General features: G+C 37.7%; 1 protein-coding gene across 1 annotated transcript in view; it reads right to left on the bottom strand.

The window, feature by feature from the left end:
* htr4 (5-hydroxytryptamine receptor 4) overlaps positions 1 to 21844 on the bottom strand; it is a 76551-nt gene extending 54707 nt beyond the window's left edge. The window contains exons 1-2 of the mRNA XM_062426201.1: positions 21703 to 21844; positions 20729 to 20804 (exon numbers count right to left, since the gene is read on the bottom strand). Of these exons, the coding sequence (XP_062282185.1) occupies positions 20729 to 20804; positions 21703 to 21844 (218 nt within the window). The remainder of the gene's footprint in view (positions 1 to 20728; positions 20805 to 21702) is intronic.
* Between the last annotated feature and the right edge of the window lie 377 nt (positions 21845 to 22221).

Raw genomic sequence — 22221 nt, 5'->3', positions numbered from 1 at the left:
TCCTCGTGTGATTTTAACTCAAATTAGAGACAGAGCAGCGCGAGGCATCAGACAGCCGCTCGTGTTAATGTGGAATAAGAAGCGCTGTGAGTCATTTGAGACTAATTGTCTTCATAACCATTTCCCCCGAAGGCACAAAGCGTGATTCTGGCAGCTTCCCCACACACACACACACACACACACACACACACACACACACACACACACACACACACACACACACACACACACACACACACACACACACACATATCCTGAAGTAGAATAAACACGTGCCATACCACTCAATATGAACTCAGCTTCATTCAATTACTTTACATCAGTTTCTCTTATAGCAAAATCCATTTCCCCTCCAATTATCAATCATTTATTTGCCTCATCCTGATGTCGGATATGCCCGTAATGCAACAGGGGAAATCTGAAAATGGGTTGCACCTGGGGCTCGGTCTGACTGAGGTGGATACTGAGAAGGCATTAACACATGTGACCCACCTCACCGCTACATCCTCACCTCCTCCAACCCCCCCACTCTTCATCAGACAAAGACGGGCTTCAGAACTGAGGCTAAATTGCTAAATAACTGCCAGCTCAAAAAGAGATGAGTGACATCGTTTTTTAAAATGGAAAATATTTTCTCATTCTCGAGTCCTGATTTGTCTCAAGCACGTGACGGTGCTGCTAGATCTCGAACCAAGTGGAGATACAGTCAGTGTGAGTCAGATCTGTCGGCTTTCCATGTGAATTCTCCACACGTGTTTTTTTTTTATGATCTTTTGCCAAATTTAAAGCAGAATAAATAAGCCTGCTGATAGTATTTTACATGAGATGCATCCAGGAAAATTCAAGTTGCAGTGGGGAAGAGTGATGATTAATTTTAATTCAATTAAAGCTAATAAAAAAAAAATAAAAGATCAAATTGAACTCTTTAGTAGGTTTGTGCTTTGGAACAAATATAGCTGTTATATTTTGCTCAGAAGGGAATAACAGGATCATGCATATGTGGGTATAAGCACAGCTGATGGTGATGAGTGTTGCTATGGTAATCCTAACTGCACTCCTCCTACTCATCCTCATCCTCCTCACCACATGGGTTTTATGAATCAAAACAAATAAATATTACAGATAAAAAATAAAAAAGTACATTTTAAACCTTTAAAGACTTTTTGTCCAGTTCACATTTCCTCTGACATTAAGGTTGGATTTAGGTGTGTAAGGTTAGAGCACAGAGCCCTGACCTCAACCTCATCCAACACCTATGGGATGAAATGAAATTCCCAATCACAAGTTAGACCTTATGTTGCCTTCATGCTGTGTTGTGTGGATGGGAAGGATTGGAAAGATTCCCACTTGCCCTCACAGCACAACAACTCAAGAAAGTTATATGATAACTTCGATGGTTGCATGAGAGTTAAAAATGATCTATATCCATTAAAATTTGGGTTTAATTACATTGAAAGGCAGACATATTATTAAATGATCTCACAAACACGCTCATGGCTCAATAAAAGGAAATACCTGAAGTCAGGCTCCAAAAACTGATGGAAAGTATTAAAACAGGAAGAGTGGAGGGTTTCATAGCAATAGATCAATGCTCATTGTATTTATAAATGCTTGATTTATATTGGTTTAGGAATGATTGATGTTTAATAATCATATATGGGTGTAATATTTACTTGTTCACATACTTTCTGCCAAATAGCAAATGTCATTAAAGGATAAATTTGCTGTCTGTCTTTAATTTGTCCTCCAGTTCATACTGATTATCAACTGATCCTCTACAACATGTGCGTACAGTGCAAGTGATGGGGGGCAAAATCCACAGTGTGTCCACATGGTTATCTTGTACATAAACGCATTTAAAAGTTTATCCGAAGCTTATATGAGGCTTTAGCAATCTGAGTTAGTCATATCAAGTGGATATCTGACACATTTACAGTCTTTTTAGCATCAAATTCCCTCTTTGTGTTTCCCTGTTGAGCTGTGGTGGAAGTATAGTAACAAAAAGAGAGACTTTGGCATTAAAAAGACTGTAACCTTGAAGCACTATTGTTGCAGATTAGCTTCAGATACACTGTTAAATACATGTTTGCACAGAAGGAGGACTGTGGATTTTGGCCACCATCACTTCCATTGTAAGTGAATTATGAAGAGACGCTCTAATGATCAGTATGAACAGGAGGACAAAAAGACTTCAGTGTTCATTTGGGCTCCTCACTATTGTTTTAGAAAGACTTGAATAATTATGAACCCGTCCTTTAAGGGTCCTCAGAGGCAGAAATTAGCCTAAACCTGTGTGTGTCATTGATGGAGAGAAAGGCACTATAATCCCCTTTAATATGCCGAATGAGTCAGCAGTACAATTATCATTACTCACACACAATGAAGCACTTTTGATAAGAATTCAGTCTCACTTTTTAATAAATTAAGTAAGAACTACAGATAAGTACGGCAATTTATAATCTGCAGGCATCAAGCTGAAGCTCTCACCCAAAGTAAATTACAATATGTGAAACAACAGCAGTAGAAAGGTTTTAAGTCACAATACTTCCCAGCAATCCCTGTTATTCACAGTAACTACAGTCCTATTTACATATTAACTGGACATATTTTGGTTTTAACAAAGCCACACATTCATCTCCTGAAGGCTTCTGGGGAAATTCAAGCCTGTGACAGCTACAGTCAAACACCAGTTCAGGTTGCCCGGCAACGCCTTTTGACCAAGTGTAAATGGCTTTGCTTTTGTTTGGTGCCCATCACACCAGCAGAGAGATGCTAAAAGACCGGCCTGGTGATGACAGACACACAGCAAACACCACCAAAAAGACGACTTTCAACTCGCTTACTGTAACTGATGAAGCATACTGTATGTCAGCTGTTAAACTGATGTCGGTGGTTATTATCAAAGGAGTCGTACTTTTCCCGTACGACTGCTGCAAATAATTACATGACAGAGAAAGTCCTGTAGAAGTGGTATTTATCCTTGTCTGTCCTGCACTGGAGCTACAAGCAATTACACAGTAGAACATAAACACAGCTCAACTGTAATCCTCTCGTGTTTGCAGATGCTCTCAGCCGAACTCTCATCTGTTATTATCAACTTTTGATGAATGGAAATTCTCCTAAATGTCATTTCTATCCCATCATTTTTTTTTTTACTTTTCTCTTGGGGAAGAGTTCAATTGCAGCAGTAGTCTAACAAAACAATCAAAGGAGCAACATATATGCTATGCTGGAAATAATGATGAATACATTTGGGAGGAAAAAGCTCCCTTTTGTTACATGATGCTTTAGCTCTCTCTCAGTCAAATTTTGAATGCCTACATCTTTTGGCACCTACTTAAATGCTATGAACAGTACATATTCAGTGATACATTGGCTAGAAGCCTCATCAAGGACAACATCCCCTATCATTTACTTTAACCTTCGTGTCGTCCTCCCGGTTCAAATTGACCCCTTCTGTTTTGACTGTTCCTTCTTTCCTCCCTTCCTTCCTTCTGTCTGTCCTTCCTCCCTCCCTCCTTCTCTTTTTCTTTCCTTCCTCTGTCTTTCCTCCCTCTCTTCTTTCCTTCCTCCTTCCCCCTTTCTTCCTTCCTTCTGTCCTTCCTTCCTCCCTCACTCCTTCCTTCCTTCCTTCCTTCCTTCCTCTTTTCCTTTCTCCCTCCCTCCCTCCCTACCTCCCTCCTACCTCCCTTCCTCCCTCCTACCTTCCTTCTTTCCTCCGTCCTTCCTTCCCTTCCATCCTCCCTCCTTTCCATCCTTCCTTCTTCCTTCCTCCCTTCCTTTCCTTCTTTCCTCCCTCCTTTCCTTCCTTCTTCCTCCCTTCTTTCCTTCCTTCCTCCCTCCCTTCCCTCCTTCCTTCCTTCTTTCCTTCCTTCTTCCTCCCTGATACAGCTCTTACAACAAGCAGTGATGATGATCCAGACTTAACTGCAATACTCATATTCATAAGCTGACAATCACAATGTTTTTTAAGATTAAAAATAATGTCATATTCTAAGATTTGTCCTTTTAAATGCTGCAAACTGGCCGGACTGGAAGTGTCCCAGTCTTTCTTTAAATCGAATGTGGTTTAAAATACCGTGAAGGGGTTAAAACTGCAGCAGCACTCACTAGTATAAACAACTTTATTATTAGACAAATGCATTTCAGCTTGTGGCCCTCATCAGGTCAGCAGTATTTAGCCAGATGACTTAAAACTTCCACAGAAATAGACGCATGAACTTTTCAGCAGGTCTAAGTTTAAAGGATACATCCTGATGGTTCAACAGTCGCATAAACACTAGCTTCTGCAAATATTAGCTCAGTAGCTCAGTGTCTCATTCACTTCAGCTGAAGCCTATCAGAGTGACATATTCAAAAACATTTCCTCTTTACTGCATGAGCCACCTACAGCAGACTCACGGGTTAAAGTTCAGGTTTGTTTAAGTTTGAATTATAGATGTATCGGAGCTGTAGGTGGAAGTAAACAAGCCTTGATCACTGTGGTGGCACCTCACTTCAAAACCTGCATGTGAAAGTCTTAGGCCAACACTAGCTTTGTTGTTTTAGCAAAGTTTTAATGACCGTCCATATTTATTTTTCGGTCTCTTTATTAAGATATAAACAGAAAATACAGCAAATATGGACAAAACACCATTTTCAGAACAAAATAGCTTCTACAGGCAACAATCTGTGTTTAGTGTGATCTCCCTTGGCACTGAGCACCTCTTGAACTCTTTTGGGGAGTTCTTATTTAGATTTAAGCTGTCTTTAATTTCTTTCTCTGTGCAGGTGAGCCTCTACTGTCTCTATAATATTCAGGTGTGAACTCTGTGGAGGCCAGTCCATGACTGTCAGTGTTTTATCAGCTGTTTTTCTGTCCGAGTATAATTTCATTTCATTAACAGTGTGCTTAGGATCATTATCATGCTGAAAAATAAAACCATGACCTAGACTTCTCCTCATTCTTCAAATTTCTTTATAACAGCTTGAATACCACATCTTGAGTATCCAGTGTGTTTGCTGATGTTCCTGTGAGAGTGGACTTGCTGATGCAAAATGATGATTTTAGGTCCGTCAACTTCTGTGATCTTTGGCATTTTGAGTGGAAATGTTCTGTGTCTCTTATAATACTGCACTTTAATACTTTTCAACAAAGTTTATCCCAGTTTTCACAGCTAGATGTTTTTCTCTGGTAACTTTGGTAGAAACTAATTTGAATGAATCATCTCATGAGTCTCAATCAAATCATCCTGTTTTGATCGTCTTCTGAGCGGTAAGCTGTGTGTGTGTGTTGTTGCACACTGCTTCTGGGTGTGCTTTCTCTCTTCTTCTCTTTTTTTTGTAGGAGTGAAGCACCTGAATTTAATTTGACCATCTGAGAGAGGATTTAAGGGCCGACTGCCTGCAGCACCATTTGGGGAACTTTTTTCTCTCTTTTTCATTCTCAGCTTGTTTTTAAGTGCTGGGGTTTAGTTTAGGTTGGAGGTCATCCTTTTTAGTTTTTTTTTATTGTTTTGGTTGAGTTTAGGTTAAATTTTCCCTTTTGATGGCTGGCTCAGTAGCTTCCTCATCTTTTGTTGCTTTCAGCTGGGATCTTCATCCCTTTTTGTTTGTGTTACTTTGCATTATGAGAACTTTATTGGTTTCAAAATAAAGTTTTATTAACTTGTGATTATCCATACAGACATTTTGGCGTCTTTGTATACGTTTCAGTCTCCAGCTGAGCTTTTCTTCGTTTACAAGGAACGTAACATATGCAGACAAAAGACATCCATATATATACACGGTCACCCATAAAGTTGGAATAATTTTGTTTTCGAACACATTCCTCTTTTTATTTTCTATTTATACACATCAGTAATCACCTTTGACCAGGTGCAATGAGATTGATGGATACACTTTTGAGAATATATACACTTAATGTATCAAGAAAACATCACATTGTCACAATCATTTCATGGGAAGAGGTAAAAAATATTTTATTCCAACTTTATTGGCGACCGTGTATATACAGCTCCAATAAATGACCAACCACATCCACCAACTGTTTTCTGTCACCCTCCACTATTGAATCGAAGCCAGTGCATGAAGCCCAACTCAAGTCTCCTCTTCACTCACATCTCATTCTCCTCTCACTGCAACATATATCCGTGCATCTATTTAATGATGGCAGTGTACTTCAGCCATCTGTGCACACACTTCTCCTGCCTGCTGCCACACTGCTCATCCAAAGCTACGCTGCTGCTTTCTGCTGCTAAAAGCATGTTAAGCATGTAGGAGAGTGTTCTTGAGGTTTCTGTGTGCATTTTGGCAAGTGTCAAGTGTCAAGGTCTGCCTGTACATATCCCAAATTTACATAATCTATTCTACATGACTTAGCGGACTGAATTTAAAGGCAAAATACCAGAAAAAAAAAATCTACCCTTTAAAATATTTGCATAAAACTTTCATATTCATTACAATTTCACACAGCATATTTGATTCAGAGTATAATTTAAAATAATATACACAACAGTAACTAAACATATTTTAATTTTGATATCTCTCCTGTTGGTTCAGAGTATATTTTGGGACTTTGAGAGTTTGGTTTGTGTTGGTAGTGTGGAGTAGAGTCTCCTGCCTGGGGATGGACGTCCGTGTAAAGCTCTTAAGATCTGGGAGGAGTGTGATATTGAGTGCATATATAGCTAAAGGGATTCCCAAAGTGGATTCATTGAGCTTAGAAAAGAGTTTGTTTTCTTTTAGAGGCAGAGAAACTGAGACGGTTAATAAAGGAGGGAGAGACAGACATGGAAAGATGAGCAGACAGAAAGTAAAGAGAAAGACATCAGAAGAAGAGACAGATAGGCCACAACGTGAGTGAAACTGACAGCTGGCGAGAAAAAAAAGGACATTTGAACAAATAGAAAGATGATGGAGAAAAAAAGAGGAGGCGTCTGCAGAGTTTGTTCAAATCTCACCTTGGTATGACTTCCCCACATTAATCCATCATTCTGTGTCATTACATTTGCTGAGCTCAGACAGACCTTCAAACCTCACTTTAGGCAACAACACTCAGAGTCAAACTAGTGTGAAAATGTCCTTTACTCTATATTATTCCTTTTCAAATTGCTTTAATATTTATGTCTCCAGAAACTTGATCATTAAGTTTGTTCTAGCAGAGACTGTAAAGTGATTGCAATGCATTGTTTTTTGTTTGAAAGTAATTTTAAGGAGTAGGACAATATGATTATTATATTATTTTTTTCCCCATGATGTGTTTTAATGGCTGTATTTACAAGAAATTGGGTGCAATAACCCCGAAACATTAGTACTAATACTTTCCTACCAACCACTTGCATAGACTGATAGCTTCACTTTTTCCCTATCATGAACATGCTGGATTAAAAATAAACTTAACACATAAGATTGATTGATCTTGTATAACATGATTTTCTAGAGCACACTGCAGTGAAGGCTTGATGTTAGTGTAGCTGTATGTTACTAACATGCACAGTTTGTAAAGTTTAAGATCTGTTGGGAATAACTGCATTTTGGGAAGATGCACAGGATGCTTGAAACGTCACATATCTACATTGCAGCGTGCAGCAGCTGAGCTTTGCCACAGTAATCGATGTAAGCTACTAAACCGCCACAGAGACCACAGAGACCACACATCCCTGCTGCTGAGCCACGCAGCCAAACTATGAGCTGCTCAATCCTCCAATAAAGGAACTACAGGGGTTGGGGCTGCAACAAAAGACATCTGCATAAGAGAATAAAACATACCCAGTTTTGTTAAGATTATAATTATCCATCTTTTGTGTCATTGTGTGTGATGTTAATTTATTAGATTGCAATTTATGACTTTATGAAGTTTGCGTACAGTTTTGAGGCACTTTATTTGTTTATTTCCATTTGATGCTACTTAACTTAACTTAAAATATACTTTGTCAATGCGATACATTAACATCCACGCACACATAGACTGAATGAGTGATGTATACAAGCACATACACACCATGCATGTATATTACTGTTCTATACTTATGAGGATATCCATTCAACTCTGAGTGTGGCAGTCTTTGTCTCGCTGCACAGCTCTTCCAATCACAGTCGTCTAAGGCTTAAAATGCATATTTATGCCAGGAGTCAACTTTGCCTCTTCTTTATCTATACAGACGTTTGCACTACATAAATATAACACTCTGTTTCTGTCCCTGCAGTTGATTAGATGTGAGTGTCCTCTCTGTTGCTTGGTTACTTGTTTGCCTTTGTTAAAGACAGACAGTAAAATAGCAACCAACAAACCACCGTCCACTCGCGCTGGATGGGTGTTGAAAACAAACGAACCCCTTTGGCATGAAATATTAAAATATGCACGACTGGCTAGTGAACTCTTCAGTGAAGCAGAAGTATTTTTAATTTGACATTTTAATTTGACAGTTTTAATCATTTAGTTAATGTAGTGCTGCTGCTGCTTTACATGACAGTAATGTAAAGCAGCTACATTAATATCACGCAGTAATAGTTTTGATAGCTTGACTGCTGATGTATTCCCACTGTGAATACATTTCCAGAGAGTGAGTGAGGAGACTGAAATAAGGAAGAAGTGCAGGATGTAATGGTGTTAAAAGAAAAAAAGAAAAAAAAGTGAAGAAGATGTAACTAAATCAAGATTGAAAGGAAACGTTTAAGGAGGAAATAGAAACACAGAAGCAGCCGAGGCGTCAGCTGATGGAGAGACATGAACACATTCAGACATGAGCACCTGTATTTAGATGAATTACTGTTCTGGTTAATATTTTAAAGACGCAATCTGTCTGCAAAATATCCAAATGCATGATGTTTTCTCAAGCAGTTAACACATTGTTGACCTCAGTAGCAAAACAAACAAAAATGAAATCTCTCTGTGTACAAATACTTTTCTCCTCATTCCTGACAACCGATGCATTTTGCAAGGTGTTTAAAGTGGAATTTAGCATTGGTCACGGTGTGAGAAATGGAGTTAACCATCATGCTAAGTCTGTTAAACATAAGCACGCCCAAGAAGCCACAAAGAAGACATCAACCGTCTGTTGGATTACAGCAGGGCAGGCAGTAAAGGCTCCTGCTGATTAGATCTCTGGAGCCAGAGAGGAAGAAATATCTCCCTTATTTTCAAAGCCATATGTTGACAGGTGCTTTAAGTTCTTCATGTGGCATCTTTAAAGGATTGCTTTCAAGGCTCCGTCTGATGCTGCAGAGGCGACTTTTACCAAATATGTGCAGGATATTCCTTTACATCTTTACTTTTGCATGTCCTGTGTGTATCCTGTAGCTGTAAAATGTAACTCTCCTGGTTCCTTCTCCTGGTCTAATCCCTTCCTCACAGTGAAGCTTTAATCAGCAGCGTGGAGAGACAGTGACGACTACAACTGCAAAACAGAAACCCAAAGAAAACAGCGTTGTTTCCCCCGTATTCCTCCACATCATTAAAAACTTCCAACTGCAACTGCACAGCTTTCCTCTGTACGTATGTGTGTGTGTGTGATGCTGCGCTTCAACTCACAAACAGAAGAGTTTTGCTCTTATACAGATTCATTTTCACTGCTTTAGGTCATATTTATAACCCCAAAAAGATGCCAGATGTATAGTTTCAGCCATCTTTTAAAAGAGAGATTATTCAAGAAAGACTGTGAGAAAACGGGCAAAACAAGAACTCAAAGAGAAGCTAGAAAGAAACATTGTTTTCTGTCTACAGTGGAGGATGAACAGAGGTTGGGGAAAAAGATACAGTCAGCACTGTAATGTGATCAGACAGGACGTGGTTTTAAATAAACTACACCGCATGGCGCCCGTCTACAGTTTCATCACAGTTCATGCAATAAAAGAGCAGGTGTCATTTTTCTGAATGGGATGTTTGGAGGAAATACTACACCTGCTTTCACAGCTCTTTCTCTTGGCTGCAAGGACTGAAACACTATCAGAATCGCTTTTATACATGAAGGGTTTTTGCTTGAAGATACTGCTGCAGGAAAATGTTGAGAAGTAGCTCATAAATCAACTAAATTTCAATTAAATTTAGTCTTGCGGTGGATTCTCCGTACTGCTAAACATGCCACCTTCATATCTTAACCACAAAGCACATTGACATTGTCAGCACTCACAAATTTCTACATCTTTCTGGTTTATCTGCATGTAGTAAAAGAAGATTTGCATATTCACTGGTAGACTGAACATGTCCGTCACATCTGTCAGATAAACATCAGGAGGAAAACTTCTCTCTTCAGCACGCTCATCCTCTTATCTCAGTGGAAGATCAAAAGTGATGCTGTCATAACCGCACCATCAACACTGAAAACCTTCAGTGTAGATGCTGTTAGGTGCTACGATACATCACCTTGTTTGTCATTCAGTATCGACGCACATATATTAATTTTTGTGCATTTATGTTTGGAAACATCAAATGAAATGTCAGTGAAATGATGCTGAAGACTACTTTTAATACAGGAGGAGTTACTGAATATATGCTTGGATCTTAAGAAATATGTCTTTTTTCTGAATTAAGGGAAAACACTGAGGATTTAAGAGCCTATTCAAACATGGATGTTATGTGTGAATCTAAATTTGGTGACATAAAGACTAAAAAAGGATGTGTGTTTCAGATTAGATTTGGGTGAATATGGGGTGATTTGTGCAAACAGTGAAACTCTCAACCTTTTCGGGCTAAATTATGGCCAATAACACATCTCCTGTGTGCTCAGGGAAATGTCACATTTCTTTAAATAAACCACTGCAGGAGGACTTCAAGTTTTTACATTTCATTTTAAATTCTGTGTGATTTGGAGGAACATCAGTTGGATCGCTGTAATGCACAAAACAGGAGGAGAGGTGCAGTTCAGTTTGTTCCTGAACAGACTGTGCTGCAGCTTTGTGATAAAAAAACATACAGAAGAATAGCAGTAGAAAAGGAGTATTAAGGTGATAAAAATGTCATTTTCAGCTTTTTTATGCACTTCAGGGAGGTCAACGAGAGAACATTGCAGAGGGTTTCAACAACTCTTTTCATTCTCAATTCATTTGTAGGCTTTTAGTAGTCAGTAAAATGAGCAATAAAAGTGAGATAATAACCATTACAATTACCAATAACATCACAACACATCAGAGCTTTAAGTTCTTCATGTGGCATCTTTAAAGGATCATTTTTAAGGCTCTATCTTTTTTTTTTTTTTTTACCAAATATTCCTTTACATCTTTAGTTTTGCATGTCCTATGTGTATCCTGCAGCCCTACAATTCCCTCTCCTGTTTCCCTCTCCTGGTCTAATCCCTTCCTCACAGTGAATCATCTGCCCGGCTTTAATCAGCAGCGTGGAGAGACAGTGACGACTACGACAGCATCACAGAAACCCAAAGAAAAAAAAGTGTTGTTTCCTCGTCTTCCTCCACATCATTAAAAAAAAAAACTTCCAACTGCAACTGCACGGCTGTCCTCTATATGTTGGTGTAGAGATTGTAGAAATGTTGACATTCACCCTTAACTTGTGTTTCTGAGTGTATATTCTTTGGAAGCTGTTGTTAGTATGAGTTTGTATGTGTGTCAGTAAGATGATAAACTCTCATTATCTTTCTCTCTGCAGCAGTTTCTAACATCTGTGCATCAAAGAGAACGACTCTGTGATAACTGGGCAGACTTTAGCTCAGAGCCACTTGTCTGCACAAATGAGCTAATTGTTCTGCACTTCAACTTGAAATATGACATATCTGTGTCAGTGCACACGCTGGCAAAGACATATTTCCCCCTTCCTCTTTCCAGCTCTCTTTCTTCATCTCAGTGCTGACTTGTGAGGCTGGTGTGACAGGAAAGTAGCTAATGTACTGTGGAAGCACCGTAAATAATCGTTGCAATGCTTTAAATAACTTATAAATTATGTAATATCTCTTAGACCAGTTTTATTTAAAAGGCAGGTCAGGGCTATAGTCAGGATTTTAGCGATGCTGAGGTCATAATAGAGATATTATTACTTTATTCAGTCAACTTTATTCAATGTAATGTAATAATTTAAATGCAGAAGTTTGTGAGTTCTCTTAAATAATGTAAAACAAAATTGAACCTCCTAAAATATTCAATAATAAAACTAAGCTGTTTTTACATTATGTCTATATTAGGCATACAAATAATCAAATTTAAAGCTACCAAGTCTAAAGTAATTGGTATTATTCTTTAAAAAAAACCTAATTTCATCATTCAATCCCTCCAATATCCAGAATAAAGATACAAGAGGACATGACCTTGTCCTTAGTGGAAGGTAAACCCGTGGTGAATTCATTTTAGAAGCGAAAACTGGCTGATGAAGGATCCTGCAGCTTGGGTGTCATTTTCTGAAAATAATAGGATCAAGGAAAGGATAATTAAAGAAATAGAGGAGGCACTGGAGGCTGAACCAGCACAAGTACTATCACTGACAGGTGAGATAAATCATCTTGTCAGGCATTACTGGAAAGGGATTGAAAACACTGTCTAATGGAGCACTCAAACTCCCCGAAAACAAACACACACACACACACACACACACACACACACACACACACACACACACTCACACTCACACACACACACACACACACACACACACACACACACACACACACCTTCTGCTGACTCCTCTCCATCAGAGAAGGAGAAGAGATTCAGAGGCTTGACAGATGTTGATTCACAGATTTGATGTGAAGGTTGAATGCGAGACTAGGCATAATGTGTTGTTGTTTTTTTCAGTGCCACAGTTTGTGTGTGTGTGTGTGTGTGTGTGTGTGTGTGTGTGTGTGTGTGTGTGTGTGTGTGTGTGTGTGCATGCTCAGCTTTATACGACAGCAAATGCTTTTTTGTTTGAATGGAGGATTTCTTATTGAGATTGAATAAGCAGTTGCTGAATGAATTATTCAGTCTTACATTGTACCGTGTTGCCTGCCAACTCTGCACTCCAGCAGCAACCAAACGGCATAAGTAGGGCTTGAATGGAGGAGGGATGGAAAAAAGTAAGAATAGAGTCAGATTGTGTTGTGAGCTGCTGCGGTGAAGGACCAATGTGTCAAAATGATCCACAGGTGGGTTGAGATGATGGATGATGAATGGATGATGAATGGAGGCCTGTATGCTGAAAATGAATCAGGGTTACTCAGGGTCAAAACTGCCACTTCTTAAATGCAGGGGTGATTTTTACTTTTTAATTTAAACGTTTTATTCATTTTGCATGAAGAATAAATAAATGATAATATTTATTTTGTTGCTTTCTGCACATGGCAACCATGGTTAAAGTTATGGAAATATTGTATTTATGTCAAATCTTTTTAAAATGATCTTCAAAAAGGATTCTGTATTTCTACATTAGAGTGAATGGGATAGTTAATCAGCAACTTCTTTGCTCACATTACCTACAGTACTACTTTAGTAGATTTCAGGCAAATTTAAATTATTTATATATACTTATAAAATGATTTTGTTATCTTATACATTGGTAATATGTGTAACTTTTTTCTTGTTTAAAATGTAGCCTTTATTGTTGCTATATGCTATTATGACATCATATCAATATGTGCTGGTTTGCTAAAATATGTTGGTGTTTTGAGATTTTATAAAGTTTTACTTAAATATAAGAAATGTAACCTACTTCTGTAAAATGGCTTATTTATTATGTATTATTTTAAATCTTAAGGACAAAAAATGATTTAATTTTGTCACATTGTGATACAATTTTTTGAGATCAAATCGGCAAAATTCGAAGTACAGACTGCAGACTGATGACTCTCTTCCACTACTGACTGTCAGCATCATTATCAGCCTGGAGGACGTAGTTCACAGAGATTATCCATCCTCTGACTCACACCTGATTGGATTATGTAGATGACAAACTGACTAAACAACTGCATTAACGGAGCAAACAGAGAGATAAATGAACAAACAATTGACAACTGTATTGTAACAACACAAGTGGGCAGAGGTGACAAGCTCTTTCCATCTTTCCATCTTTCTTTTTAGATTTGTGCTGTCTGAGACCGAACTTCCCTGTTTGAAACTAACCATCCAGAAAACAGGATCTGTAACAGGACACCTGAGGTTGTGAGGAAGGAGGGAAGGTAAACATCGGAGCGCGAGAGAGAGAGAGAGAGAGAGAGAGAGAGAGAGAGAGAGAGAGAGAGAGAGAGAGAGAGAGAGAGAGAGAGAGAGAGAGAGAGAGAGAGAGAGAGAGAGAGAGAGGGAAAGCTGATTCTTGGAGAGGAAAGAGAGCTTCTCTCTCGCTGCTATCGGATCGCTCTGGGTCTAAGCGACTGCAGTGTATTGACTTACAGCTCAAACAAAGCCTGGGAGGAATCGCTCTCTGTGGCTGCATGAACGTCCCTGACCCGAGCTATTACTTTGCAGGATGAGTTTGATATGTGAAATATGAGGTGTTAGTTGAAGATATCTGTAGTGTGACAGTCATTTATATTTATGGAGATATTATCTGTCACACAGTGGTGACAGTGGTAGAGTTTCAGGATCTTCAGGGTCAAGAGCAATTGAGCTGATGCATGCTCTTATAAGCAAAGTCTCTTATAGTTTAAATGTATTGTTTTCCATCAGAGGACAAAATATGCACTCATCCATGGATTGGGTATGGCATAAAAAAAAAATTCAATTCCAGGTGCTCAAGTGACCTCTTTCTACCGGTGTGTGGAGGAGAGCATACTCTCATCCTCTATCACTGTTTGGTATGGGAACTCTGCGGCTGACAGGAAAATGTGCAATGGATGGTTAAATCTGCCCAAAAAATTACTCCCTTCCTTGGAGGACATTTATCTCACCAGGTGCAGAAGCAGAGCATCATGTATCACTCAAAGCTAGAACATCAAGGCTGAAGTGCAGGATCTACCCAAAAACTGTGAGGCTCATGAACTCCAGGGATTAAAAGTCTGTTTTATGCACTTTGCACTAACTGTAACTGCGTGCAGATATTGAGGCACTTTATGCTGCTTGGTTTTCCTTTTAACTATTTGTTCTATTTATTAGTGTATGAATGAAAATTAAACTGAATCTGAATCAGAAGTGGAAAGTTAAGTGGAAATATGGGCTAATACATGAAGAAATACACTAACGGATATTGGCACACTTTCCCCACACTGAACCCAAACAACAGTAGTAATTCTGCAAACCTGTCTTTAAGTGAACCCAGTACATCTTTTTTTACATCTTTTTTACATCTTTTTGACAACTAGTGACAAAACCTGAACATACAACATGAAGACATACAACTCATAAAAAAGATTTTCTCTAGTTTACAGAAAAGTTAAATCATCTCTCAGGAGCAGAGTCGACCAAAACAACACCTACACACTTATGAAGCCCAATTAAAAATTATTATGATTAAAAAAAGAAAAAAGAAAAAAAACTTTGACTGTTGGTTACAGAGGAAGGAGGCATCATTAACAAATACAGCCACTCAAATCAAATCTCCAGTGAAGCATTGCTAACAAAATGTGAAGTGAGATCCTTTTAATTTTGCCATTTTAATTATCTGCATAAGCGATTAAAATCAGGATTGCTCTTTAAAGGTTTTAAAATTGAGCAACTTCAATTTTTTTGCTCCAAATACTCTCGAAATCTCTTTGAAAAGCTCAAACTTCTGCTGTGAGTTACACTATATAAACTAAAAACACAATACTCTTATATAATAATATTACTTAATACTTATGATGACATACTTTGATGGATTGAAAAGAAAAGGATCCATATTCAGTGTTTCTAATGCACATATGATGTATGATGTTCTTGTGCATTTAAAGGTGACAAATAGATAAACAAGCTCATGGGAGACATGCCTCCGAGCCATCTGTACATTCATATGCAACATAATTATATAAAATCTGCATCAGAGATCATCCTGGACAACTATTAAAAAAATCAAAGTTGTTTGCTGAAAGTCATTTCACACTGTAGATAGCCAAAAAATGGAGGGCTGCAACTTTAAGCCCAATGTATGGCTTGCTTACATAAAAGGTTTTATAGTTATAGAAGTTGCATTTCTTGCGTAACTTTGTGGTTATATATGCTGAATGATTCTCTGATTGTTCCTCACTGCGTTCTACTGCGGAAATGTATATTTATTTTCTGTCTGCAATGATTAAGTTAATAAATCAATCAATAAATCAATTGGCAGTAAATTAAACTGCTACTGCACATTCATTTTTGTCATTTTATGGTTCTGGGTTCTCAAATTATTTACATTATATTAAACTGAATATATTTGGGCATTTGATTATATTACCTTGAGTTTTAAGAATTATGATTATCATTAGTTGCAGCCTTAGTTTTTTGATACTCTAACTCTATACTGCAGCACTTTTTCCCCTATGTCAAGTCTAATCAGTTATTTTGTTATTTTTTGTATTTTAAAAAAAAAATTTGTACTGTTTTATGTCTTTTAATTTATTGTATTGGTATTTTATATGTAATGTCATGCCTCATGTGAGCTGTTATGTCTTTTATGTATTACTCTGTGCAGCACTTTGGTCCACTGTGGTTGTTTTAAAGTGCTTTACAAATAATGTTGGATTGGATTTTGTTTCCCTCTTCATTTAAGTCACACATGCACACTCACAATTTAGTCATTTATGGTAATGATAAAAATGATACGTTTTACACAAATTAAGGCTCATGCATGTTTAAATCTATGCATTTAACATTTCATTTTAAAAGGGAGAACTCATCTATGTGGGAAGGTGCAATTTGACACAGAGAACACTTACATATATATATTTATGATACTCTGAGAGGAAAAACATAATTATAGTGCTATGACTCAAGCTGCCTGCAAACACAGAGTGTGCAATAACAACTGTAGGATCCAAAGGTCTTGCTAAGCGACCAGGGAACGTTCCCATCTCTATACGCAAGAGTAATGCTATTATAGCTCGTATAAAATCCTGAATCCCATGCAGGAAAAAGTATATTAAATTTAGCACATTTGGCAAAGGAACCAATCTTAAAGATCATTCTATTGCCAGAAGGCCAACTTCAGCATATATTTTGCATATGCTATACATGGTGCATGAAAGATAAGACAGTAATCAGATGCCACACTACCAGTACATGCAATGCAACATGTGTGATCACACAAATATATGTTTGTTTTTTTTTGCTATGGGGCTGTACTTTCAATTTGAGAGCACGATTCATTGATTTCAGATTTTCAGAAATGTTTCGCTCAGAACCATCTCGCTCAAAATCCCCCCTGCTTGAGCTCAGATTTGCTCTGTTTCTGCTCAAACTGGATGTTTGCACTCAGATATATTGTTTGTTGCACAGATTTCCTGCTCCAGCTTCAGCTCTTCTCCTCACCGCAGCTGCTGGTTTATCTCAGCCAGAAGTTAAGTATTGGAGAATTTGTCAAATTTTAGGATACGTGGCAAAACTCAGATAAACAGTTAGGCTACATAAAGACAGCTTTTGTGCTATTAGTTTAAACCCTATTTGACAGCTGTAAAAATACCACAAATGTTCTCTTACCCTGAAATGTGAAGACTTTTCCTGAAATGGCCCAATACACAAAAATGAAAATATTTTAAAATGTTATACTTTTGTATAGGTGCTACACATTGTTGTCCCTTGAGGCTATTCCAGGTTAAATGTGACCCGTATCTATTGACATGTCTTTTGGTTAGATTAATAGTTTTAATAAGATAGTAGTTATGAGGATTTCTTCTTATGAAGAATTTTCAGTGTCAATAAAATACATTTCAATCATTATTGCTATGTTATATTTTCATGTCTTATGTCAAATAGGACATGATATTGTGTGGTAGGAGATGTTTAGTGGAGTAAAAGCAAAAAAATACACTCTCTCTGCTCTCTGAAACATGAATCAAGGTTGTACATCACACATGTATTGATCAGATCGACTATTTGGTATAGACACTTTTAATGAGGGGATTATTAGACCCAGAAAAAAATTGACCCAGAACATACTGTGAGAGTGTAGAATATGAACAGTATGTGAGGGTTAACCAGCACGCTGTGGTTGTGTAAAGGAAGCAGCTTTCCTGCATGTTTATGCTTATTGAACAGGTGATCTGATAAAGTATGGATTTGCTTTTTACTTGCAACTGTTTTGTTTCACTTACAGTAACGAGCAGTGTAGTCGTTGTCAACTCAAGTAAAACGTCACCTTTCACTTAATTCTCACCCTTCACCCCTCTGCTGATAAAACCTCCCGTATTTTGAAAGCTAGATGTTGGCAGGTATTGCATGTGTGACATCAGGATGTATGTATGTAGGGCGCTGCATGGCTCAGTGTGAAGCCAAGCATAAATCACTTGATGGCTGAAGGTGTTTCTGTCAAGGCTGCTGAAGGCTACGGCCAAGATACGGAGATGGAGCCCATTCATAACATCGCAGCATGAAGCTAGGACACGTAGCGTAAACCCTCCATCACTTAATCACACATGCTATACTAGAAACAACCCTCACCATCAACATTTATTAACTAGATCTGATCGTTACTCAAACTTACACCTCTCCACACCTTCCTCTGACATGTTATTGATTTGTTGATACACAATTTAAGTTTCTATATGAATGCAGACCAACAATTAAAGGGGTGCTACTACTACTGAGTTGTTATGGTATTTGGTATGCAACAAGTGTCTTTCTGCTGTTTTAAACATGCATCACATACATGATACAAAACTGACACGTTTTTCTTGTTTTTTTTTGTTTTTTTTTGGAGGTTCCTTTTTGGGAGTTCAGTTTTCCATTATTATTTAATTTAACTGAAAATAAGAAGAAATAAGAAGTAAGAAGAAATGTGGTTAAATACACAAGGTCCACACATTGCTATACATGATAGACTTGTTTTTCTTCTTCTTTTTTCTACATATGTACAAATAAATGTGAGTTATTGAGCATTAATTTAAGGATTAATTGACAATAGTGAATTTAACAGTGATGAACACCCAATTCCAAATGAATACAAGATATTTAAAGTGACAAAAGATAAGTTAAAATCACGTATAAGTTATAAAAATAATGTGTTGGGTCAGTTACTTTAGAGAGAGTAATTTAGTTGCTGCCACGGTTACAAATAATGTAGATCCAAATATATAAACTAGCCTTGACATGCATGAGAAAGAGCATAAAATCAACAAATATCACAATTCTCCTCGTCATTCTCTGCCAATTATTTGGGTGCTCAGGAGGTCGGGCACCCATGGGGGAATCTGGCATTTTTTGGTAGATAATGCACAGCAGAGGACAGGCAAAGCAGAGTTTGAACTGAGAGCTAAACCTGACAGTCCTCTTTAGGTTCTTTCTTACAGTGCATTGATATAAACCTTTTTTTCTGCTTATCTGTGCATTCCTGATGCTTTGTAATTCATCTTATTGTGTGTCTAACCTCATTTTAGCTATATATTGCTTGTCTTATCAGGCTGAGGTTCTGTTAGTTAAAATACGCAGTCAGAGCCATAAATGGGTCGAGTTGCACCTTCAAAGTGTTGATCTAAAATAAAAATCCATATCTCTTAACTGTCTCTCAACCTCCAGGCAAAAGGGATGTAAACCAAGCAGAGGAGGACTCTTTACATCCCAAAGCAGCACAAAACACCATCCAATAGTCTCAGCAGGATTCCTATTTTAATCAAACCAACAAGCCTGAGGGTGAGACACAGAATAAAGAAGCGGTGAGCAATGCTGCAGCAATCCCAAAATTCCTCCTCTGAAACAAAAATCAGGACATGAGGAAGACCATGGAAGGAGCAACAAAGGTAGGTCATTTATATTTTGATGTGCAGCAGCCATGTTTGTTTCCAGATAAAGACTTTCTAAAAACAGACATGTTTTTTTTTTCTTGATGTACGAACAAACGATCCAGAGCAACACACAAAAAAAGCAATAAAAAGCCAACATATCTCATGGCTTGTGGTCATTTCATCCAAGTTCTGCTTTCATTTGATAGAAAATATGCATATTTAGCACTCTTGTGGAAGAATTTAGCATGATGACCAACTTAATTACTTCCCGCACTTTTTATTGGTTATCATAGTCCGTAAATGTATATGTATATGTACAAAGTAGGGCCCGGCCGATGCAATACCGATATTAGGGAGTAAAAAACTATGCCAATATTGATCAGCACTGATTATCTGCAGTGATCCCTCAAATGTGGTTATCAAAACACTTGTGACAAATATATATAATGATATTTTACAGTTCAAGAATAAACGTTATTGTTTAAAGTGAAATCAGTGCACTGAAACAGTAAACTTCAGTGGTAATGTATCAATTATAAATAACTATAAATAAAAAAACATATAGAAACATAAAAATACGTATTAGGTATATTTAACTTAGATTGAGAACAAATTATAATTTTACAAAAAAGGCACATATCGGATAGTATTATCACAGATACTGATATATCTTTGATAGGCCAAAATTTTCTGATAATATCAGTTGACCAATATATCAGTCTTGCTCATAAACAAATACAGGAAATGGGATCCAATTTGCACATTTTTTTCCTGGAAAGAACCCCCAGACTGTCTGTTTTATTGTGTTCCTCCACTTCTCAAACTAAAGCTACACTCTTCTTTACTGTATAGATTTAGGTCCATATAGAGTGTCATTATACTACGTATCCTCGTTTTTTATACAACAGAAAAACAGTGTTTTGATGTGTTGTGTATCCAGGACAAACACAAATAGGTACAAATAATTATTCTACATAAAAGTTGATTAATGCATTAATGCTCACCTCTTAATAAGCTCCTCCATCTCCGGCATCTGGCCTGCAGCGCTGACATTCATGTGACCATAAATGCAGAGAGTCCCTGCAGACAGAAGACCACAATTATGACATTAATATAATCATAATCATCATGCATTAAATGGACAGCATTTACAAAGTGCCTTTCTAGTCTTGGGGACACTCAAAGCTCGTTACACTGCATGCCAACATTCACCCAAGAACACACACACACATATATACACTGATGCTCCCATGCAAGGTGCCAACCTGCTCATCAGGATCTAATATAAAGTACACACACACACACACCGCTGGCACAGCCATAGGGAGGAATTTGGGGTTCAGTATCTTTTACAATTCATGCATTAACATAAGCGTATCAAACTGAATCAGAAATATGCAAATAAGACATCTGAAGTCCGCTGCTACAGTGACCTGGCACCGGATGATCATCTTGGATTAGACAGATGTTAAACGTTAAATTAGTTTGGCCACATTTTGAGACTAACATAAATCCTTTAATGAAAATTCATATTCATGGTAAATTGTAGCATAAAACTGTGTAAAAATGTTGTAATTATGTTAACAGTAGTTTTAACTACTGCTACAAGTCATTAACCTTCTAGATGTAATTGCTCTAACATGTAAAGTGAAAATAATATCACTGCTAGTGTAGCGTTAGAACAATTACCTGGTGTCTCATGCACACCAAAAAACACCATGTAGAACTTTTTAACTGAAAAAAAAATCTCTCCAATCTCAAAATGCAGCATTATTTGTCAAGTAAAAACGTTTTTTCTTTTTATATTTTTATGCTTAAAACAAATCTCTAATGTGAAACAAATGTCTGAAAGTGAGAAAAGCCTCTGCAGCATGTAAAAGGAAATGATACATCATGGACAGAATCCTCCTGCTCACAACCTGAGATTATTAAAACCTACATTTTCATTCACACATCATTTTATCTGGGCCTGATCTACCAGTGATAGCACAAGGCTTTGCTGTTGAATGAATATAAATCTCCATGGCGATGCAGTCGGGAAGCAGACGGTGAAGGTCGGCCTGACAGAGACTGAGAAGGTCCACGCCCCACAGATTTACCCCCTGAATAACAAAACCCATGATGCTCGGCCATATGGACAGCTGTCAGAACCGGTTCATCATGTGAACATTTAACAACCCAACAGCAGAATGAACTAAATCTCACAATGATCTACATTATGAATAATAACAAGTGCAAAGATCAAATTCAGGCAACAGATGGAACATTTTGTGTTAAGCACCATGAATAAGGCGACATCCAACAGCCTGGTTAATGTACTGAATATGATCATAAACACAGCTACCGATAATTGGAGAAAGTTTCAATAGTTAAGTTTAACTATGAGGTAAAATAACTGTTGGTCCTACTGGAGTTCAGGTCTGTTTACTCTGTGTCTCCCTGCAGCCATTAAGGAAGCAGCTGACAGAACATTCCTGCTGCAGAGTGAATCTCATAA

This window comes from Scomber scombrus, chromosome 9 (genome assembly GCF_963691925.1).
Source record: "Scomber scombrus chromosome 9, fScoSco1.1, whole genome shotgun sequence".
NCBI lineage: Eukaryota > Metazoa > Chordata > Actinopteri > Scombriformes > Scombridae > Scomber > Scomber scombrus.
Note: the sequence above shows the minus strand (reverse complement) of the source record. Positions and strands in the feature narration are given on the sequence as shown.